Genomic DNA, 25335 nt, shown 5'->3' with positions numbered 1-25335 from the left:
GGAATCTACTTCCTTCAAGAAGAGTTTAAGGGCCAGCCTAACTATAAATAATAATTCCCAAATCTTAACTCCTATAAAATCTGTTTTTTTCTTAGGATGCTTGATTATTACTTAAGATATAACATTAATAGTTTCTTTTCTTTTTTTTTTTAAGACGGTGTTTTGTTCTTGTTGACCAGGCTGGAGTGCAGTGGCGCGATCTCGGCTCACTGCAAACTCCACCTCCCAGGTTCAAGTGATTCTCCTGCCTCAGCCTCCCAAGTAGCTGAGATTACAGGCATGTGTCACCATGTCCAGCTAATTTTGTTTTTTGTTTGAGACAGAGTTTCGCTCTTGCTGCCCAAGATGGAGTGCAGTGGCACAATTTCAGCTCACTGCAACCTCCGCCTCCCAGGTTCAAGCAATTCTCCTGTCTCAGCCTCCTGAGGAGCTGGGATTACAGGCACGTGCCACCACACCCGGTTAATTTTCTGTATTTTTAGTAGGGATGGGGTTTCACCATGTTGGCCAGGTTGGTCTAGAGGTCCTGACCTTAGGTGATCCACCCACCTCAGCCTCCCAAAGTGCTGGGATTACAGGTGTGAGCCACCACGCCTGGCCAACATTAATCCCTTTGAGTCCAGAAATTAAAACACAGATAATACTTTTTTTTTGAGATGGACTTTCGATTTTGTTGCCCAGGCTGGAGTGCAGTGGCATGATCTCGGCTGACTGCAACCTTGGCCTCTTGGGTTCAAGCGATTCTCCTGCCTCAGCCTCCCGAGTAGCAGGGATTATAGGCATGCACCACCATGCCTGGCTAATTTTGCATTTTTAGTAGAGACGAGGTTTCTCCATGTTGGTCAAGCTGGTCTCGAACTCCTGACCTCAGGAGATCCGCCCGCCTCGGCCTCCCAAAGTGCTGGGATTACAGGCGTGAGTGAGCCACCGTGCCCAGCCTAACACAGATAATACATTTTCTTTCTTTTTTTTTTTTTGAGAAGGAGTCTTGCTCTGTCGCCCAGGCTGAAGTGCAGTGGCAAGATCTTGGCTCACTGCAACCTCTACCTCTCGGGTTCAAGCAATTCTCCTGCCTCATCTGTTCAGGACCCAGCGACATCTGAAGGAAATCATGACACTTTAAAAAGAAAAAAATCTGTCTTTTGCAATGTCAGTTCCCCAGGTTCTTTAGCTAAATGCATGGAAATATATTTGTTACTACAGGTCTCAGACCAAGTATCAGAATCACACAGATGACAAAATAGAATTAAATCAGAGTAAGAAAGTTGGCTGCAGAGAACTGAATTTTCTGGAACCCTGGAAAATATTTGTAAATAGCCAATTTCCAACAAAAGAACAAAAAAGATTCATTCTCAGTGGAGACCAAAATCCTGAATATGTAAAAAGGCAAGGTGCTCTTTTTATTCTCTGATCTGATATGACCCTACTTGCAGGGGGCAAGGGAAACTACATTAAGCATAGCACACCTGTTCTGACATGACTTTGCTTCCCAATAATACTTAGTATCATTGGCTTATTGGGAACTTAATCTAACTTGATGTGTATGTAATCTTTTCTTGTGAATCAAAACTCACCTGAAACCCTATACAATCTTTATTTTTAATCTACTCCAAAGCAATGACGACTTGAAATATGAATATAAAAATATTCCACTGTTTTCTTAAATCTTAGCCGATTGATGTGTTCATGTTTACAATCCAGAAATTTCCCTTCCCTTGAATGAAGTTTTACCTTTATAAGAAATGACTTTGGATAAAATTATTATGCCTATTACACAAGACTTATGACTGAATCATCTCCTATTTTGAAAGAAACAATTATTTTTGCTTATGTGCATTTTCTATTTTTATATAATTATTTAGGAATAAACAACAATAACAAATGAGAACCAGGAATGTCATATAGCAAAAGATCCTACTGTAAAAATTAATGCTGCATTCAATACATATTTATTGAGAATTGATATTCCAGATGCTGAGGTTATAAAAATGATTATACCCAGTCCTTGCTCTTAAGAAGTTCTCGGGCCTATTCATTAATTGATTAATTCATTCAAAAAATACTTATTGAGCATATACTGTGTAGCAAGCACTGTTCCAGGTGTCAAGAGATACAGCAGTGGAGAGACAAAAATAATGTCCTTCATGGAGCTTACATTCTAGTTGGGAAATGGATAATAAAAATGAAAAAATACTGAGTATCAGATAGAAATAAATGCTATGGAAAATAAAGAGGAAAAGGGACAGTGAGGAAAATAAAGAGGAAAAGGGACAGGTAATGCATTTATGAATTCCATATTCATAAAAATATATATACAACATGCAAAGTGTCAAACAGACACCACATAGGCTACTGACAAGAACTTCACAAAGGAGACTTTAAGGGGAAAGGGAGAAAGCAATATTAGGGAAGCTTCCTGGAGACAACATTTCCTATGAATCTTAAGAGGATGAGATGGAATTAATTGGAAAAGGTTGAGTGAGGGAAGAAAATACCCGGCATTTCTATACCAAAAGTAGAAGACACCATGGCCAAGTTAAAAAATTAAATCTAAGAATTTTAACAATTTTAAATACTCTGTTAGGTCCTAGGGTTACAAAGGTGAGTCATATGCCCATACCACAAGGAGCTCACAGTTAGGTTTGGGTGGCAGATAAGTAAATAAGTCATACAAAAGACAAGCAGTATAAAAAAAAAATACCTATGAAAAGCGGTATCTAAAAAAAGTGGAAGGTAGAACACAAAAAAGAATAAGATACTGTCACTGCCCTCAAGCCAAGCAAAGCAGAACACTTACTTGCTCTAAGAAAGGTACAAAGAGTTTTGAGAGATTCAGTGTGGCTAAGATGTAGGAGAAATGAGGTGATACAGCTGGTTCAGGGTAAGAGAATAAGGCACAAACAACTAAGGTGAGAAAAGTCAAACATCTAACTGCTTAGATGTAAACACAATTTATTATTGCTCATTCTCATCTCATTATTACAAGATATTTTGACCATAAGAGCGAGGAAAATACACAAAAACGTTGGAAAAAAGAAGGCGGTTTCAGTTTTTATTATTATTTCCTGGGGAAAATGAAGAGCTGTTGCTACTTTTTAAAGTATATTATCTAATCCCATTAAAATGGCTGTAATTTTTTTTTTTTTAAAAAAGAAAATAAGTGTTGGCAGGGACGCAGAGAAACTGGAATCCTTGTACATTGGTTGTGGAAATATAAAATGGTTCAGCTGTTATGGAAAAAAGTTTGGCGGTAATTCCATGTTTAACTATTTGAAGGACCATCAAAAAGTGAACCCAGCAACTTCACTGCTAGACAGTCACGTACCATATAAAGACATTTCCATCTGCAACAATAGAACCATATGATTATAATAGCCTATTTTTACTGTACATTTTCTATGTTTAGATACACAAATATCATTGTGTTACAATTGCATACAGTATTCAGTATACTAACTGTACAGATTAGTAGCCTAGGAGAAACAGGCTATATCATATAGCTTAGGTGTGTCATAGGCTATACCATCTTGGTTTGGGAAACATACTCTATGATGTTCATACAATGGTGCATTTCTCAGAATGTATCCCTGATGTTATGCATGACTATATACCCAAAAGAAATGAAAACAAGTACTCAAACAAGTCCATGTACATAAATGTTCACAGCAGCATTATTCACAGGAGCCAAAGAGAATGCAAACAACCCAAATGTCCATCAAGAGACAAAGGGACACCAACAAATTGTGGTATATCCATATGATGGAATATCATTCAGCCATAAAAGGAATAAGTACCGATAACATGCTATTACATGTATGAACCTTGAAAACATTATACTCAGTTAAAGAAGCCCATACACAAAAGGTCACATACCGTATGACTCCATTTATATGAAATACCTAGAACAGGTAAATTGATAGAGACGAACTGTAGGTTGGTGGTTGTCAGGGGCTGGGGAGAGGGGAAAATGGACAGCAACTACTTAAGGGGTATAGGGTTTCCTTTGGGGCTGATGAAAATGTTTTGGAACTGGATACAGTGGTAGCTGCACAACACTGTGAATACACTAAATGTCACTGAATTGTTCATTTTAAAATAGTTAATTTTATGTTACGCATTTCACCTCAATATAAAAAAGAAAATAAAAGACTCTGCAGTTGTGGTATAAATCTGAGAGTTTCTGCTCTACTGGCTTACTTTCCTAGAGCAGCCAGCCTCATCTGTATAAATGGCTGCTGATTATCTGTTATGAAATGCACCCCTGTTGGAACTGCACATGAAAATAAGATTAACAATTTCTTGAATAAGGGCCTGAGAGATTTTAGAACATGAGTTTGTGAAGGCTATTTTTCATCACCCAGCAGTTATATTTTAGACAGTACTATACTACATTTTAATGTGTAATGAAAATCATACTACTTCAATTTAACCTACATAATAAAGAGGAAAAGTACATTATTCACATATTTCTATTTACAAGTAAATTTAAGGCAGTAGAGGCAAAATTACCAATAGCCTAAATTTCAGACACCCTATAGGAAATAATGACAATATCTGTGCCCGTCACTACATCACCTTGATAAGCAAGGACAAATTCCAAACAAAGTTCACAGAAAGTCAAGCAACCACAGGACATAAATAATAGCTAAAAGATCTTTTAGGAAAACTTAGCTACTACTCATTTTTTAGCGTGTTTGCGTGGAGAGCGTTTCTTCCATCTTGAGTAGCCATAAAATGGGAAGAATCTGGGATAATGGAAATCCCGAAAGAGAATCACTTATCACAGAAACAAAACCACAGAAAGATTCTAAGCCACCACAAAAGTAAGAAGCATAATCAAAATTCATGACATAGATCATCCATAACAGGGGTCCCCAACCCCTGGGTTGAAGACTGGTGCCAGTCTGTGGCCTGCTAGGAACAAGCTGCACAGCAGGAGGTGAGTGGTGGGCAAGCGAGTGCTATTGCCTGAGCGCTGCCTCCTGTCAGATCAGTGGTGGCACTAGATTCTCACAGGCACGTGAACCTTGATGTGAACTGTGTATGTGTAGGATCTAGGTGGTGCACTCCTTATGAGAATCTCATGCCTGATGATGTGAGGTGAAACAGTTTCATCCCTCACACCATCCCCTATCCCCTGTCCATGGAAAAACTGTCTTCTATGAAACCAGTCACTGAGGCCAAAAAGGTTGGGGACTGATGATGTATAGAATGGATGGGTATTATCTATCTGCTAAAAATCTCCACAGTGATTGTACTTGACGGTAATGATTGGATTGTACATCCTTTACTTCCTAAGTAATAATAGTTGTGTATTTTTAAAATTACTTTTACACATCACCTTAGATATGAATGCATTATCAGTGATGCATGACAAGATTTCTATAGGTGGCTGTTAAATTGTTAAGTCTATCTGGATGAAAGACTCAGTTAAAACAGATTTTCATTAACATTATTCTTTTCCTTAAAAAGCATCCAGGGTCTCACTCTGTCGCCCAGGCTGGAGTGCAGTGGTGCGATCATGGTTCACTGCAGCCTTGACCTCCTAGATTCAAGCGATCCTCCTCCCTTAGCCTCCCAAGTAGCTGGGACCACAGGCATGTGCCACCATGCCCAGTTAATTATTTTTTTAATTTTTTTTTTTTTTTGTAGAGATGGGGGTCTTACTATGTTGCCCAGGCTAGTCTTGAACTCCTGGGCTCAAGGAATCCTCATGCCTTAGTGTCCCAAAGTGTTGGGATTACAGGTGTGAGCCACTGTTCCAGGCTCTTAACTTTCTTCTTAATTGTAGAAAAATAAATGTCTTATGACTTACCAGCTGTTGAGACTGTTTTTCTTTCAAATAAGTTAAATATTGAACATAAATCAAATATATTTGAAGACCAAGAAAACAGAAAGTAAGACCTTATTTTAATATCCTAAAATATTATTAATATTTTTGTTGGTGGAGAAAATTACCAAACATTGACCTTGCTCCATCTCTGTTCCGCCTGTCAACCTAGTCAGAGGCTCCCTTGTTCACTCATCTTTCCCTGTAAGATGTGAGCCAGTTAATTGGTAGCAGCTTCCTGTCTTCCTCAGAAACACAATGAATGCTCCTTACCTTCTGAGTTTATCTGATGTCAGCATTCCTAGCTTGGATTATAACACTTTGCTGCAAATCCTGCTGATACTGTTTATTTAATCCTAGACTTCTTTATTGCATTCTATTCCCAGTTTTGTTTTCCCTGTATCACAAAGAAATCCCTAATTGACTGTTCCCAATCCTCTCTAGACTGCTTTCTTACATTCCCTTCTACCTAAAAACTTACTCTCTGAATCTGTCTTTACCTCCTTCACTCTCCCATTTCTCACTTAAAAAACAACAAAAAAAGGATCTTCTACTTTAGGCTACTTCAGTCACCAGGTGCTCTGAAACCCAACACCTTCCCTTTCCTCAAAACTGGATCCCTGATTTATCTGTTCTTTCTTATTTATTTAAGTTCTGAGATACATAGAACATGCAGGTTTCTTACATAGGTACATGTGTACCACTGTGGTTTGCTGCACCTATTGACCCGTCCTCTAAGTTCCCTCCCCTCACCCTCACCCCTGGTGTGTGATGTTCCCTTCCCTGTGTCCATGTGTTCTCATTGTTCAACTCCCACTTATGCGTGAGAAAATGTGTTTTGTTTTCTGTTCCTGTGTTAGTTTGCTGAGGATGATGGCTTCTAGCTTCATTCATGTCCCTGCAAAGGACATGATCTCATTCCTTTTATGGCTGCATCATCTGTTCTTTCTTTGCAACTGCCCTCCTACACTGGCTCTTCTACCTTAGCATCTAAACATATTCAAACTGCTTCACTAGGAGGCCCTTCTAACCTCCCCTCCCATTCTTTCCTTCTCTATCATCCCCCCCCTTCCTCCTAATAGATAGCTAACACTGATGGTGAATGGACCGACCCATATACCTACTTGCTTTCCATGTATACATCAATACTATTAGATGGATTATTACTTATCTCCATCTTACAGCTAAGAAAAACTCTGACATGAAAAAAGTAACTTGCCCAAGGTAACACAACTAGCAAGTGAAAGGAGCAGGATATGAATCCATGTGGTTTGATTTCAGGGTCTGAGCTCTTAACCACTATGATACATAGCCCCATATACAGCTTCCATTAAAAGAGTTGCCTACATTTATCATTCCCTTTACACAACCATTCACTTTCTTAACTACAGCAATTTCTTTCCAAATCACTTAACTAAAATCGTTAAAAGGCCCCCAGTAACTACTAATTGTCAAACTCAAGGGTCACATTTTAAGGCTCCTATGGCAGGACTTGACCACACTGAATGCTAACTCCATGAGCTCACTGGTCTGATTCACATCTGATCTCCATGGTTGTTATTTCTTAGTCTACTTAAGCACTGTCCAAAAGACCTTTCTGTGATAATGGAAATGTTCTATTATATGTACTGGCCAGTATGGTAGCCACTAACTACACGTGGCTACTGAACACTAGAAATGAGGTTAGTATGATTGAGGAATTGAATTAATTTAATTTAATTTAAATTTAAAGAGCCACATAGTCAGTGCCCATTCTACTGGACAACGAAGGTATGGACGGACTCTTTTTCCTCTGCCAACCCTTTCAACACCGCAGAAGAGCTCCGTCCTTGGTCCTCTTGGCTGATTCCACTCTCCTCCCAGTATCTCTCTCCTAAACATCTCCCTGTTAAGGACCTTACACCTCTCTGCAGGAACCTATCTCTATCTTCAATTGCCCACATCTTCACCTGCAAGCACCAGAAGGCACCCCAAGTACAACATTTTCAGAACTGAAATGTTTCATCACCTCATTGTCAAGTCTACTCCCCAACAGTACAGTTCCTACTCAAGAGGATGGTATCACATCTCTTCCAGCCCCGAAGCAAATACAAGTATTCATTTTAAATTACTCCCTTTCCTTCCTTTAAAAAAACACACACACACACACACACACAATGGAAAAAAAAACTCCCTCTCAATCTCTTCTCCTCTTCCCTTCAACGGCTCATTAAATTTGACCCCTAGCTTCTATTGCCACTGCTCTAGGCCAGGATGCTATATAATGGATCTAATTGAAAGAATGTTGGAGTCTAGTTTTTGGCTTCAAGCAAGATGTAAAGTATAATACGGCTGGAAAATTCTTTTATACCAAAAATTATTTAATATCTGTTAGAAAAAAATGAAAAAAGTAACACGACATAAAACTAAGCTGCTTTCTAAGGGAGAAAATTATAGACAATTTCTAATAATCTGTGCCTAAAGCAGTATTTTAGAAACAAATCCTCTCTTTACTGTTCTGAATTTCTATTAGTAATGAACAAAAATGGATACTACCTTTAAAATTCTAAATTTGTTACTGGGTGATCTCATGGCAAAAAGATCAATTGCTCATTCAGTCATTTAACAAAAGTATAATCTTAATTCAGATGTCACTTGCTATTCTCACAGCTTCGGTAATTATAGCACCCTTCTTCCCCTTGACCCCCACCCCTGACCTAAAGTTTTAAAATCCCCATGTGCACCAGTGGGCAGAGCCAGGGCAAGTTTCTTAATATGTACTGATCAGATTCTTGTAGACACCATATCCTGTAACTGATATCTATCAAATCAAACACTACAGGGAGGTCTATCTTTCCTACAGGTGTTTGATATTTCCTTCTAAACCACCAAGATCCCTCACTGAGCTCCTGAGGCTCTCTGGAAATGCTTCAGCCACTTTCAATGACCCACTAATTAAAAATCTGCTATGAAGGTACTCCAAAAAAAAAATCAGTATTTCTACTCTCAGGCTTATAAGAGCGTCTTGGCCAGTGTAGAATGTAGTCTACACAATAAAATATGTAATAAATTTTAAAATAATAATAAAAGCAGTAAGAATATTAAAAATGGCTTCTGAATAAACGTAAGTTCAAAAGGAAAATAATCCTTAAGTGTCTGAAATTTGCAAATGCTCCATTCTGGTTTAACAAGAACTATATTGAGGCCTATTTTGAGGCTTCTCTGGAAAACACTGGTATTTTATCTGGAAATTATTTCCAAAACTAGTGCTGGTTCAAGGCATCAAGTTGTTAGATTACTATGAAGAATAGTAAGTATATTCACTGGTACCCTGGTCTTTCAGGATTCTCTCTCTCAATCTTGGAGGAAATGATATCTGATCATGCTCTTTTATGAATATAATGTCCTAATGCCAGCCATAGCACTAGTAAATCCCATAGAATTAATAACATCACTGGTTACTAGGAGCTTTGGATGACAATATTTTTGGAATACTAGTCCATAAATAGTATTCCAAAAATGCTATTGTATTTACGTATATTAAGTTTCATTAATAAATTCCTTTTGAATTCTCATTTGCCTGAAATATAGTGATATTATCCTGGGGAAAAATCATTTTGATATGAACAGGAGACAGGGAAATACTGGGTAGAAGAGGGTGGTTCCCCAGCAAAGGCCCCACCCTCAAGGCTGGAAACCTGTGGTCCTAAATGGGAACAGGCATTCCTATTTTTGCACCCAAAAGTTGCCTTTTGGTCTGCCATGCCCTGCTATCGTCTCTCCATATAACCCCCAGACCCTGGGCTCCAGAGGACATGAACAGTAGAGCAGAAGAACAGCAGAATAGTGTGGCAGAGAGAAAAGAAGGAATGTCTGAATGTTGAGAGGAATTCAGCTGGCGGCGGTCGAAGAGGAGGTATCAGCCGCTGGATGGGCAAATTTCAGGGAAAGATCATCTTCCCATTCCATTCCCCTTCCAGTTCCCCAACCATCCTGCTAACAGCCACCTCCATCACTCAACAAAACCTCTGAATTCATCCTTCAAGTCCATGTGTGACCTGATTTTTCCTGGATGCCGCACAAGGACTTGGGTACCAAGAGGATCACTGAGCTAACACTTAAGCTGTCTGTGGATGGCAAGGCTAAAAAGAGTGCACTGAAACAAGTGCCCACTTGGGCTTCGGGAGTTGCAGACACCCACCCCTAGACACTACCATGTGGCCGGAGCCCAAAAAGTGCTTACCAACTCCTGTCCCTGCCAGTCTGTGTGCTCCCCTTCCTCTAAGAGGTTTGAGCGTGTGGCAGCCAAACATACAAGCCACTCGCTGTCACATGTCCTGCAAAGGGGGTCAGGGAACTCTCCCCTTTCAATTCAAAGGAAAAAAGCAAGTGAAAAAGGAAAGGATAGGGAAGCCTTGGATCTATCTATCATAATTCAGATGAAAAAAGATAGCTGACTGACTGTAAATTCATTACAACAGATGAGTCAGCTGCTTTAAAAGAAAACAATTTTTCACATTACAAAACAAATCAGAAAATCTTATTAAATATATTAACATTTATATTAAAATATAGTATTTAAATATCTATCCTTTTTACCTTCATTATAAAAAATAATTATAATAAACCAATGGTAAGTTTTCAAAGATAATAATAAGCAAAAGGTAATGGTAATAGCTGCAATGAAGTCTGAAGAACTGGAATACTGTCTAATTCTGTGAATGACTAAAAGATAAAGGATCTAGAAATCAGATGACATAATGGAAAGCTTGTAAAGGAATTAGAGACATTTAGGACAGAGTTCTTCCCCCATCTCCCCATCTCAGTTTTGACTGTTTCTTCATAGTGAACATATATTGCCTAGCATCATAATGATTTAAACCCTACCCAGCCTGTAAGATACAATTTCAGTTCCACCTTCTCCAAAGCCTTCTCTGATCCTCCCAGCTAGAAATACTTTTCCCCTACACTGAATTCTCATGGGTTCACATATACTTCTCATGAATCTTCTAGATTTCTGTTATATTACATTTTCATGTATGTTTTCTCTATAAGAAAAATTTATTGAGAACAAAATCAGTATTTTATTCAATTGCACTGTTACTTAGTACTGTATCTTGCGCATTGGAGACAAAAACGACAGGCCAGGCATGGTGGCTCACACCTACAATCTCAGCAAGAGGCCAAGGTAGGTGGATCACTTGAGGCCAGGAGTTCAAGACCAGCCTGGCCAATATGGTGAAACCCAGTCTCTATTAAAAATACAAAAATTAGCTGAGCATGGTGGCGCACACCTGTAATCCCGGCTACTTGGGAGGCTGAGGCAGGAGAACTGCATGAATCCAGGAGGCGGAGGTTGCAGTGAGCTGAGATCATACCACTGCACTCCAGCCTGGACAGCAGAGTGAGACTCTGTCTCAAAAAAAAAAAAAAAAAAGAAAGAAAGAAAGAAACAACATAGCTCAAAGGGTAAAAGAATGGTTCTGGGCTGGGTACAGTTGCTCATACCTCTAATCCCAGCACTTTGGGAAGCCAAGGTGGGCGGATCACCTGAGGTCAGGAGTTTGAGACCAGCCTGACCAACATGAAGAAACCCCGTCTCTACTAAAAATACAAAATTAGTCAGGCATGGTGGCGCATGCCTGTAAACCTAGCTACTTGGGAGGCTGAGGCAGGAGAATTGCTTGACCTTGGGAGGCGCAGGTTGCAGTGAGCCAAGATGGCGCCATTGCACGCCAGCCTAGGCAAAAAGAGCGAAACTCCATCTCAAAAAAAAAAAAAAAAGAATGGTTTTGCTCCCCTTTATAGCCATCTGTGTGACCTTCATTAAGCGACTAAACATCTCTGAGCCTCAACTCCCTTATTTATTAAAAAAAGACCCTCATTTATAAAAAAAAGAAAAATAATGTTTCATGAGGTTTTTATAAGGATTAAATGAGATTATCTATGTAAAATGTTTAAATCGAGTAAATACTTAATAAATGCTAGCCACTATCATCATATTCTAGTACAAATGACTATAACAAATTGTTTTATAATAAATTACTACTTTATAGTAAATTAATTTGTAATAAATTGTCAAATGAATGGAAAAGAGTTAAAATGTGACAGTGACTTCCAGAAGAGCTTTAATTTCTTAAAAGATGAGGAACTCCTAAGGGCAAAATTCAAAAAAATGTAGAGAACAGAGTTGTATAACCAGAGAACAGGTAACATCAGGAAGTACTGTGTTCTGTGTCAGTGCATGAACCCAGTCACAGGGCAGATAACCATCTGTCAGGAGTACTGATAAAATAGGTCTGTCTTTTGAGTTAAAAGTGAGCAAAACTTTAATATTTGTCCAATATTCCTTTTTCCCTCAATATTTCTTTACATAAAAATAATTGTTTCAGTTTTTCCTACCAAACCTTGTAAAAGTTTAAACAACTTTTTTACTTTTCCAACTATCATCTAAAATAGAGTTGATAAGGTTGAATTTAGGAAAAATATCTTGTGCTAAAGCAGAACAACAGCCCATCAAAGATGGGCCTAATACTCATCCTAATCCCTGGAAGCTGTGAATTTGTTACCTTACACAGCAAAAGGGATTTTGCAAATAGAATGAAGTTCAGGATAGTAAGTGTCCTTCAAAGAAAAGATGGGGACAGGAGAGTTAGAGAAGGAAATATGATGATGGAAGCAGGGTTGAGGGGAGGAGGGGGACAGGAAAGGGAGGGAGGGAAACAGATTTGATGATGCTATATATCTGACTTTGAAGATGGAGGAAGGGGCCACAAGCCAAGGAGTGCAGGTGGTCTCCAGAAGCTGAAAAAGAGAAGGAAATGGACTTTCCATAGTACCTCCAGAAGAAATAAAGCACTTACAACACTCTAATTTTAGGACTCTGACCTCCCAAACTGTAAGATAATAAGTTTGTGTTTTGTTTTACCCAGCAATTCTACTCCTAGGTATATATCCCAAATAACTGAAAACTGGGACTCAAACAGATACTTGTACACCAAAGTTCATTGCAACATTATTCATAATAGCCAAACAGTAAAAACAATCCAGCTGTCCATTAACAGATGAATGCATAAACAAAATGTAGTATATACACACAATGGAACATCATATAAAAAAATAAAGTTTTGATATATGCTACAACATGGAATAACCTTGAAAACATAGAATAGAGTTTACCAAAGGTTGAGGACAGGGAGGAATGGGGAAATATCATCTTTCCCAAGGGAAGTACCCTTGTGCAAACAACTATGTTATAAAAAATATTACCACTCCCTTCTATCTCTTTCTTTTTTTGTGATAGGATATTATTTTGGCAAAATAATCCAGTATCCCATTTTCTTCATTCCTGAGTTTGGACTGCTGATCTAGGCTACAGAAAGGTTATACAGTTGAACCCTGAACAACGGAGTCAAGGGTGTCGACCCCACAAACAGTTGAAAATCTGCATGTAACATTTGACTCCCACAAAACTCAAATACTAATAGCCTACTGTTGACCAGAAGCCTTGCTGATACCATAAACAGTTGACTAAAACATATTTGTATATGTAGTATATACTGTATTCTTACAGTAAAGTAAGCTAAAGAAAATCCTAAGTGAGATAAAATATATTTACTATTCATTAAGTGGAAGTGGATCATCACAAAGATCTTCATCCTTGTCTTCATGCTGAGTAGGCTGAGAAGGAGGAACAGGAGGGGTCTTGCGGACTCAGAAATGGCAGAAGACAAAAAGCTGGAAGGGGAGGCAGGAGAGGCAGGCACACTTGGTGTAACTTTATGGAAATACACTGCAATTTCTGACTTTTTTGCTTTTTCATTTGTCTAAAAATGTTTCTATATGCTACCAATCCTTCTTCCACCATGTGCTTTAGTTTCAGTGCCCATATCATAAAAGGGTCCATGCTGTAAAAGAAGGCAAAAAGTAGTCTTTAATAGGATATAGATAGGGCTGTCCTGATCATAAACCTGACTGCATCTGCACAAAACAGTACTGTTAGCCTATTCCTTCCTGCTTTAAATCTTGGTGCACTTTCATGTCTTTCCTTACTGATAAATGTCCTTTGTGGCATTTTTTCCCTCTCAGAATAGGGTACTTTTGTCTGCATTAAAAATCTGATCAGGCAGATATCCTTTCTCTTCAATGATTTTCCTTCTTTCACCTTTTTTTTTTTTTTTTTTTTTTTGCGGGGCAGGGGGTGGGTAGAGATGGGGGTCCAGCTATGGTGCAATTGCAGGTGTGAGCCACCACAGACAGCCTTCATTGATTTTCTCCATGGCATCCGAGAACTTGAGGTCTGCTGCCTCTTCTTTGGCAGAAGCTGCTTCTTCCATTATCCTGACATTTTTAAAGCCAAACATCTTTCTAAAATTATCAAACCATCCTTTGCTGGCATTAAATTCTCCAGCTTTAGATCCTTCACCTGCCTTTTAAGTTGTCATATAATGACTGTGCTTCCTCTCAAATCACATTAGAATCCAAAGGTATGTCTTTCTTATAGCAATCCTGCACCCACATAAAAGCTGCATTTTCTTTTTTCTTTCTTTTTTTTGAGACAAGGTCTCATTCTGTCACTCAGGCTGGACTGCAGTGGTGTGATCTCAGCTCACTGTATCCTTGGCTGCCCAAGCTCAGGTGATTCTTCCACCTCTTCCCCCAACCAGCTGGGACTACAGGTGTGCACCACTACACCTGGCTTTCTTTTTTTTTTTGAGACGGAGTTTTGCTCTTGTTGCCCAGGTTGGAGTGCAATGGCCCAGTCTCGGCTTACTGCAACCTCCTCCTCCCAGGGTCAAACAATTCTCCTGCCTCAGCCTCCCAAGTAGCTGTGATTACAGCTACACCATGCCTGGCTAATTTTTTTTTGTATTTTTAGTAGAGACAGGGTTTCACCATGTTGGTCAGGCTGGTCTCAAACTCCTGACCTCAGGTGATCTGCCCACCTCAGCCTCCCAAAGTGCTGGGATTACAGGCATGAGCCACAGCACCTGGCTTAATTTTTTATATTTTTAGTAGAGGCAGGGTTTCACCATGTTGCCCATGCTGGTCTCGAACTCCTGGGCTCAAGCAATTTGCCCGCCTTGACCTCCCAAAGTGCTGGGATTACAGGCGTGAGCTACTGCACCAGGCCTGTATTTTCAATGAAATAAAAAGGTATTTAGCAAAAAGTTCAAGCTTTTCATGTCTGCTGGTGTAGCTGCAGTGAAAGCTTCAGGAATTTCCTTTTCTTTCTTTTTTTTTAAATAATGGGCCTTACACTTAATTTATTTATCTTGAAATGGAGGGCAACTGTAATTGCAGACCTCAATCTGTAGTACTCATCAAGTAATTCAAAATTTTCCTGTAACGTCATGACCTGCCTCTGCTTTGGGGAGCACTTCCAGTACCACCAGTGGCACTTTGTATAGGTCTTACGGCATTATTTAAGGTTTAGGTTATTGCACTAAACAGGATGCAAAATACTCAAGAACATAGAGAGATCACTTTTTACTACAATACGCAATTTACTGGATGAACTGTTCACTGTGATGTGATTAGGGTCACATGGCATTTTAAATGGATACTCACAATACTTGAAATCATTGCAATAGCAACAAGAGGTGGCTACAAAATTATTACAGTAGTATAGTAGGTAATGTAGTTAATTTTATCCAATTATGATTTAATACTGCATTGTTTACATTTGTTTCTATTTATCTAGACTGTGAATGGTGCCATGTATGTGATCTTCCAGTGTTTGTATGCGTAAAGTTTTGATACATTTTAAGGTTTTATAATTTTAATAGATTTGTGGTATTTCACAGTAATAAATGATAAAACAGCATATTATCTACATATATTTAATGCATTAATTACATACCTTTTAATTTTTTTCAGTATTTCTAAATATTTCACAATTCATTTGTAAGTTTTTCCAAATTGCTGCAAATCTCAAAAAAATTCCAACATATTTAATGAAAAAATTTGCATATAAGTGGAGCCATGCAGCTCAAATCCATGTTATTCAAGGATCAGCTGTATAACTATGTTGGCTGAATAAGCTAATACATTTATTTTCTTTGAGCCTGACCCTCAACAGGCTTATCAATCCTTTTTATAAATCCACTTAACCTTATAAGAGTATTTTAACAATCATGACATAAAGTATATATAATAAAGTGGCTCTAGCCACACACCTACAGTAAGAATTCAAAAAACAGCAGCTGCTGCCATTATTATTACTATTATCCCTGCCTTCCTCAGATGACCGCCTCAACTACCTCAATGAGAAAAATAAAGCAATCTGATGTGAATTATTGCTGTTTTGCTTCTCCCTTCCACTTCAATTTTCTCCATTATTGTTTAACATTTGCTGCTTCTTCCCAATTTTAGAGACACGGGGTAGTCTCTTTTCATGTTCAGAGTCAACCCTTCATTCTGCACTTCTGAACCTAAACCTCCAGCCCTACCTTAGTTCAGTTAATTGTATTTTTTTCTCCACTCTCTTGCTCCCTGATGGTTCCTTCCACCTGACCTATAAACACACTCAAATTTCCTCAAAGAAATTCCTAATTAACACCACTATGGCACTTTTCTGTACCTCCTCTTGAATTATTTACCATAATCTATCCAGAATCAGTTATTTATCTGTCTTATCTCTTAATGAATTGTTAACTCCTTAAAGAGTGAGGGTTATTTCATCTATTTGCATTGTACATCCCAGTAATACTGATTATAGTACTTTATAGAACAGACACTTACTGAATACATTTTTTAAAAACCTAAACTATAGATTTTCTGTAAACATATTTGACAAAAAGTGCATCATTTGATTTTGCTTCTCAAATAAATCACTGACAAAAGAAAGGCACAGAATTAACGTATCAACACAATCTTAAAATAATTTTACAATATCATTCTCCTTAAAGTCTCACAAATCAAAATTATTACAACTGTAAACATTTCAGAAAAAAATGATCTACACAAACGTATTCTGAATGCAGAAATTGTGAGGCTTCAGTTTTATTATAATGCTAAGGGTTCTTTCCTTTAAACATTTTACTTGCTTTCATAAACTACCAAGAAAAAGAATAGTTAACTAACAATTCAAGAGTCTGAAGATTCATCTGTTATATGCTTAAATAAAAATCAATTTGTAAGCATGTAATCATCTAAATAAACTGTAATTTTATATCTAATATATCAAACATGGTAAGTAAATATGCAAAGTCTATGATAGGAACCAGTCTGCCACACATTCTATATTAAAACAAGGCAAGAAATTCACAAGACTGTTACCACAAGTGCTCCAGTCAGAACTTACCTTATACAGGTCTGGACATACACGTGTTGCTTAAATTTTCAGTTTTATTTTTTTGCACTTCATGGGGAAACTTATATGTGGGCTGCGAATCCTAAACCTGCCTTTATTTCCTGGCTGGTTTTGTGCCTCAATTTCCTATAATTTGAAATAACGGTATCTAACTTATCAAAATAATTTAACTTGAAATCAGGTAATGCACACAGAGTTCAAGACCAGCCTGGCCAACATGGTGAAACCCCGTCTCTAGTAAAATACAAAAAATTAGCTGGGCATGGTGGCTGGTGCCTGCAATCCCAGCTACTTGGGAGGCTGAGGCAGGAGAATCACTTGAACCTGGGAGGCAGACGTTGCAGTGAGCTGAGACCGCACCATTGCACTCCAGCCTGGGCAACAAGAGCAAAACTCCATCTCCAAAGAAAAAAAAAAAAAAAGGTGTTGTAGTTGCTCAATAAATGGTAACTGCTGAAACTGCTATTACAGCACTAGCATAAAAGTAGATACACGGATGTCCATGGAGTCTGATGTAATTAGTATTTCCAGTGTTTTCCAATCATTCTGCTTCTCTTCCCTTAGGGGAGAAAAAAAGTATGTTTCTTCTTTGAAGCTGTTCTTTAGGCACAGGTGTCCTGCCCACCACCCTGCCCCTAGTCTCTCATGGGGATCTGCTGCCCTATTTCTCTCTGCAAACATTTCCCACACTTAAGTTAGCTGGCTGAAGCACTGGCACTGGCATAGGAACCAGTGCTAAACAGGAAAGAAAGATGGAGTCCAAACAGGGGACAGAGAAATAACAAAAAGGAGACAGTGGCTGACAATTCAGACAGAACACAATGCTGCCCTTTCCCTTCTCAAGAGATACTACGGAAGTCTTACTTGGTCAGCCTCAGTAAGAGTACTATGAAGTATTTTAATACAACAGGGGTGAACATGGAAGCCCCACAGCTCAGTTTCACATAAAGAGGTAGGTACAGTTTAGAGATTAACATAAGCATCTCCAGGTATAGGACAGTTTACAGCGAAAGACACGTAGGCAGGAAAACTGCTACATTAGTCCAACTGGGCCATTTACCACAAATTAAGAGTGCCTCTCATTCTTACCATTGCCCATAGTTAAGCATTTTTAAAATGGTAAGTCAAAAGGGATCCCTCTCTGCAAGTGAAAAACCTAGTTTTTAGAAGCAAGTACTTTCTGTGAATCCTTGCCCATAACTGTCTTTTTATTTGGTTTAATATTTTGATTTATGGCTTTACCAGAAACCAGGGAAGTCCCTGTATCATCTCTGGTAGATGATAAAGATACATAGTCTTATACCCTCTAAGCAATATACCGACTCAAGAGTATGAGCCGTGGAGACAAACCATCTTTTACGGATTTACCTTTCTCTCATGGGGCCTCAGTATTCTCATTTATATGATAATTTTCTCTTGACAAAAGGTTTAATGAAGTATAATTTTTTTTAATTACCAAATAAAAGAATGTATTAGAAATAGATGTTTATAATTACTTACTGATACTATCATAACTTTTAATATAATTTATATCAAAGGTAGGGCAGATAAAATTTACTATTTTGATTAACACCTATAAGAAAAATAACATTTTACTGAATGGTTACTGTGTAGCTGGCATTTTGCTTAACATGCCACATATATTATCTCCTTTAATACTCACAATGACCTGAAATATATTATCCTCATTTTGTAATTGAATAAATTAAGTCTTAAAAAGATTGGGGAAATTGGCTAAAGTCACATAGCTAGTAAGTGGTAAACCCATATTTCATACCCGAAACTATCTGAGCCAAAAGACAATTTTCCTAACTTCTGCACAGTTTGTCTGATAGACAGAAGCAAAACAACAAAGCTGCCTGCAGAAGGAAGTTAGGTAATCTTTAACAAACATAATCCCTCCCAGTTCCTAAAGGACTGAATCATTTGACAACTCAATACTCAAATTGGTCTGTGTTTGCCAAATACGAGTCCTAGTTACGCAGAAAGTTTCTTCTTTGTGCTCTACTAGAGTTAATTAAAAGGTAGATCAGAAAACTCTTACCTGTGTTGCCATCTCCACTCTCCATAGATGGTTTACTGGTTTCTGACGGATTGTTCATTCTTGAGTCTGCAATAAATCAGAGGTGAATGAGGTTTTTAAAAAACTGGGGATGGAGATGGGATTGAGGAGGCAAAACTGTGGCAGAAAAAAGGGTTAACTGATGTTATAGTCATATAGTTTAGGAAGACCCAGTGTATACATGTCTGGCTAAAATACTAGAAATTGTAATAAAAGGTTATCTGGAAGAAATTCAAAATTCCCCAGACCCTGAAGGGATTCACAAATAAACTCTTTTTAAAGAATTTTAAGATTCTTTAAAGAAAGACAGCAAAACTGTAACCTGAAAAAAATTAGAAAGTCTGATATGTAAAAGGAATAAATGCTTTGTAACATGAAGTAAAACTGGAAAGGGTGGAAGCACCTCACAAAATAAAGTGTTATTCCCAAATAAAGTATCTTTTTCTATATGCAATGATATTCATTCATTATAACTAAAACAACCCACTGGTAATCTTGATAATAGATGGGACAGTAACTCAACCTATGAACTAAAAGAAAACACGTCTAAGATAAATTATCTCCAAATTTACTCCCCTCCCCAACCAAACTAAACAAGTCAAAGTGAGAACATATTAAATTCATACCTCAACTATAAACCTGCGCAAGAAGTTGTACCATAAGGCGTAACAGATATATCTAATAATTTCAAAACTGCAACACAACCACACCCACTTAAAGTAATACTACCTCAATATCCTAAATGAAACTGCTAATTTGAGTTTATCATTTCTGGGTTATCTATTTAAAGAAGGTTTATTTCCACAGTAAAAAGTTTTCATCAAGCAATATTAGGTATTCCAGAAAATACATTAAGAGAAGAGACAAGAACTCTGCTTTCCTTCTAACTCTTTGAAAGGTAAGAAACAGAATATACATAAATGTATCTCTTATTCTACTACTGTAAACTCAAACTTAGAACATTTATAATCAAACAAGTTTACTGTCAAATAAGTTCTGCCTTTCCCCCCATTAACTTATTTAGTGGTTAAGAATCATTTAACTTTAGTTATTAACAGAGAACAAATGTTTAAACTATATTGTGTTTTTGTCCAAAGAGCACATTTTGTCATCTGCTTAAACATCTAACTAGGAAATCAAAACAATCACTAGATAGAATTCTCAACCATGTTCTTCACAGTGGAATTATCCCCATGCACAATAGATGAGAAAAAAAAAGCAGGAGTCTTTCTTTTATAAGTTTCATTTCCAACAAGAAGATGTGTAATAGCTTTTCTAATACAGTAAGTTTCTGCAACTGATGTTTGTCTTATGGGCTAAGGCAGTTCTGTCATAACTTTGGTTTGGTCTTCTGATGTTCAAAGGGTTAAAATTCATATGTTTGTGGTCATAAATGAGGGCAGTTCTACAACTTCCTTCTCCTCACTGTCCAGAGAAATTTAAATATCATCTGAAAGCATACTAAGGTTTGAAAGGAACAGGTGTACAACTTAGTGAAAAATCAGCTTCTGAATGACAACCAAAATCTCATGAAAGTCAACAGAGATCACAACAAACGTAACAGAATATACCATTAGCATCCATACTGCTCAATGCTTCCTTTAAATGAATTTTAAAGGAAAGTGGAAAAAATGATCAGTTAACATTCATAAAAGGAGTTAACAGTTTTCTCACATATGTAGGTACTGCAGAAATAAAGAAGCATAATTCTTAACAAGTCATGAGCCTGACCTTGTATAATTCATATTCTGATTTTCCCATCTATAAATTAAAGATTACGTCACAGATAATAAAGATTATGTGTTTTAAATGAATCTTCTCAGATTCTTCTCCTGAACTGTCAAGAGCTTCAAAAGCATTTAACAAAATTATCTCACATATACACAAAAATAAAACATTACTTCACATACACACAAAAATAGAATTGCACAACAATGGAAAGGCTGTTTAAATAATATTTACTATTAACTGAAAGTAAGAGATGTAATTTCTAATTCTAAAATGAAATGTTAGAAATATTTCAAAAAGGTATTTTTCTTCCCTTTTTTGAATTCCCAACTAAGTAAATGTCAAAGAGTAAATACGAGACTGCATTCCTGACATAAATTTGTTGTTTCTGTCACTCAAACCTTACATAGTGGCTTTTACTGTGCTGGGCAGATACTGCTACCCTGGGTTTAGGCCATGCCTTCTGCACAAGAATTCAAACATTTTCAGAAGCATCATTTTGCTTTATCTTTGGCAGCTATGAAGGTGACAGAAGCAGCTTCAATTTTCAAGTGCAGAAAATGACAATATAGGAAAAAAGTCATTTGCAAAAGTTTTAAATGTAAAGATATCCACGTCCTGGAGTTCGTATCATTTTAACTTTCCAGGTGACTAGAGTAACTAAGAAAAGTCTCAATAATTCTGCATATAAACAGACAGAACTCCACACAAAATACGACCACCATTAGCCACCATATATCTAAAAATCAAAGTGCCTTGATTTATTTGAAATCTCCATCACCAAAGATGGTTTCAGTAAATTGAAGCTGGACATCTTCCACTCCAAAAGCCTTGCTGTTCTATAGAGAAAACTCCAAAAAGGCTTTTCAACATTTAAAATTACAGTTATCTAGAGTATATAGTTTATTTTTAAAAAATCAAAAAGAGAACGAATCCTAGCAAAAATCTGAGAACAGTTAATAGTTTCTAAAATCTGGAAATCGATCAAAAGAACTAATTTAAAGAGGTTATAAATTACCCTCTTTATTAACATTTATGAAAACTATTCTGCACTGTGACTCAACCTTTTTTTTCACTGAGCATTTTGGTTTTTGTATAAGATGTTCTCATTAGGTATGGAAAACATTTTTATTAATATGTTAATATTAATATCTATGTACAGTTATGCCTTGTTTCAGATTTAAGATGTTTTTATAACTACATGAAATGTTCTCAATAGGAATTTCCAAAAAGCAAAAATATTCATTCAAGCTGAACTCTAAATTCACTGTATTTACTAATAATACCCTCTGAACCAGAAGAGCTAGTCACAAGGAGGGACCTACTGCAAATTCAAGTAAGCTTGTGCTTTGCAAATGCTTTCCTCCTTCCCTACTCAGTCCAACTCTCCCCCTCCCCCCACATAGGCTGCATATGCGATTAAGCATTTATGCATAGTCAACCCGACACACGCTATTTCCATATTAAAGCTTCTAAGAAAAGAACTGTGCTGGTACCCACCTAGAATATAGTCACTGCAGTCCAGCATTGCTGTGAAATCTTCTAGAGGAGCAGAGAGTCCAAACAAGGAGGAAACAGGTAGCAGTTTGGGGTGGGGAAGAAGGTACTACTATTTCTAACAAATCTACACTATGTTCTTAAGAAAAAAGGGGGGTTGGGTAGGGTGGAAAGTGGATTAAGGGGAAAAGCAAAATACAACTTCTGTTACACCATAGCAATCTTTAACTGAATAAGGAAACTTCAGTTGCTCAGAGGAGTTTTAGTCTCTCCTACCAGCTAGGACTGACATTGTCAAGGCAACTGAAGCATGAAAAAGTTCCTCTTTTTGTAATAAAATAGAAACAAAGATTGCAGCTGGCAGTTTCCATAATGAAGCTTAATCAGTATGCGTGTGATTAGGGCCTTATGCAAATCTCTCCTCGTTAGCACAGCAGCCAGCACTTTGAAGTCCATGAACAATTCATTTACAGAATATACTGAAAGCACTCCCTGCATAATTTAAATCATTGCATAAATATTTATCAGGTTATTTGCATATTAATTGGCAGTGCATGAAGGGAAAAATTATCTCCTGAGTGCCAGCATAATAATTAGGAGGATAAAATGAGGCTTCTTCCAATGGCCTGGCTTCTTGGACCTAACTGGAGATAGTACCGGGGGAGACGAGAGATACAGGAGACAGAGTTCTGTTAAAATGCCACTGAAATGACACGTACAAATTAGAAACAACTCTACAGACTTAAGCACCTTTAATCTTATTCCTGCTGGCAACAATGACTTCAGTAATAAGAGGATTTGCAAAATGCTTTCTACACAATCCAAATAATCCCAAGGAAACAATTAGCAAGGTAGAAGCAGAACACAAGGCTGTCAAGATGGTGCTAGTCTACTGATAGGGAATTTTCCAATTCTTAACACACTTCCGTCAAGAGAAAGTCCCACTTTAAGACATGGCAACAGTAAACCCAGAAGCAGTGCAAGGTGTGTATCTTAAAGAGTATAGAAATTCATTATCTACAAATCTTTTTATACTACCAAATTAGCAGAATAGATTAGCTGAATGCTACATATTATGCAGTATCCTTCCCCCATGAAATAAATCTCAAGTAGAAAGAAGACAGTTTGTTACTTAGAATCTCCATTGTCAAAGGGTGGACCATGTTAATTGTGGAATTACTTGGCATTCTGAAATAAGTTTCACTTAATGAACATACACACATATATATAATCCTTACTAAACTATATGTTTGTATATTTGTACCTTGTACATTTACAAGGTAAGCCATCAACTCAAAATTTTTCAGGTATTACAATGACAACAGTCTAATCATCACAGACAATTCAGGAGAAGATTTACAAAACCTCCATGGAGTAATAAGCATTATTACCCCTTTCTTTCCTTAAATATTATTAAAGTAAGAAAACTGAGGCACAGAGAACTAAAACACTTTATCCAATGTCACACCAGTAATTAGGAGTCAGGATTCAAAACTAGAATTTTCTGACATCAGAATCTATGCTCTTGGCTATTCCTATGCATTATGGATGAGTTACACATGTAGGGAATTGCTGGGAGGTGGTAAAGTAGCAGACTGAATGGTTTGTTTTCAGTGAAGTGAAGAAACCAGTAAATGGTGGCAAAGACATTGTGTTTACAAGTGAGGTGTGTACAGATACACAGAAGAGTGCACTAGATTTGAGGAGAGTTCTCAAAGGTGTCATCCCATTAATAACTGCTTTTATTTAGAACTAGTCTTTAAGAATATCAAATGTCTGATTTTAAAAATATGTATGCACCTTTTCCCAACATTAAGGTTGAAATTAAACTCAACATGCATATGAGGAAATGAAAGACAGATTTTAATAAGGAGCCTTTAAAAAGATTCCCTTGCAAGTCAGTAGAGGACCAAAAACCTTAAACTTTTGGATCAGCACTCTGCATTACCAGTTTTACTGTTTTACAGAATCACAAAATGCTTAAGAGGAGAGACTTTGGGGGAGAAACTTAACACGGCCATTTAGTACCTGTAATACCTGTTTAAGTTCCTTCCCTCTTCCAGCCTTACTTTTCTCATCTATAAAATGATGATATCCCTTTCACGAGGTTATTGTGAGATAAATTTTTCATGCTTCTCAGACAAGAGCGTGGACTGGAGGAATGTGATGCAGTTGTGCCAGGGCAGACATCAAATCATTGGATAAACATGGTACATCTTTTGAAAGCATTAATCTTATTTAATAATTCGCAGCACTTTGTATTAAAATAAGAATACATTATAGAAGAGAACACAAATTTCAAATGAGTTTTTAAGGTAGAATATGTTGGATTATACAAATTCTCCTTGGTGAAAAAAGATGAAAAGCAGTGGCGAATGTGACTAGATTACAGTAGATCAATAAATGTTTATTTCCCTCCTCTTCTGCCTTTACAAAATTTTAAATTTACTGTTTGCATTTATTATGGGATATTTCTGCAACTTACCATCTGCTCTTTTCTACTTTATGTAATAACATCTTTAAACTACCTTTCTAGTGCCAGTGTGGTCTTTCATATATTAGCTAAGGATGACTTGGAGCCAGACAATCATTGCTGACAAAGGAGTGTGTCTGTACCCAACAGGAGCAGCACCTTCTTAGTGAAAGAGCCTCCCCCTCAGGCTAAGAGAGGCCCACAAGACCTGTAGCAGGGAGGCTATAGTTTACCAGCCCACACAGGATACTATCTAGAGTGGGACCCCCTTCCCCTCTACTGCAAAGCTCACCCAGACAAAAAAGCTCACTTTGCTAAAGTGGGAAGGAAAGGCGAGAAAAGTCTCTTTCTGCCACTCTTGATCTAAGTACCTTACTAATTTTAGAGGGGAAGTTTAAACACCAGGAGTTTGTCCAAGCCTCCATAGATGGATTGGGAGAGGGATGGCCACC

General features: G+C 37.5%; 1 protein-coding gene across 5 annotated transcripts in view; it reads right to left on the bottom strand.

Moving 5' to 3' along the window:
• Positions 1–25335, bottom strand: part of POU2F1 (POU class 2 homeobox 1) — a 204459-nt gene that overhangs the window by 75518 nt on the left and 103606 nt on the right. For 3 of the 5 annotated variants that reach the window (XM_010371799.2, XM_030936354.1, XM_030936356.1), the window contains one exon: positions 19168–19233. In XM_010371799.2, the coding sequence (XP_010370101.1) occupies positions 19168–19233 (66 nt within the window). Of the gene's footprint in view, positions 1–13427; positions 13717–19167; positions 19234–22413; positions 22674–25335 lie in introns of those variants that run through there. The other 2 variants (XM_030936357.1, XM_030936355.1) reach the window with 2 other exon arrangements.

This window comes from Rhinopithecus roxellana, chromosome 8, assembly GCF_007565055.1.
Source record: "Rhinopithecus roxellana isolate Shanxi Qingling chromosome 8, ASM756505v1, whole genome shotgun sequence".
In the NCBI taxonomy this organism is placed as follows: Eukaryota; Metazoa; Chordata; class Mammalia; order Primates; family Cercopithecidae; genus Rhinopithecus; species Rhinopithecus roxellana.
Note: the sequence above shows the minus strand (reverse complement) of the source record. Positions and strands in the feature narration are given on the sequence as shown.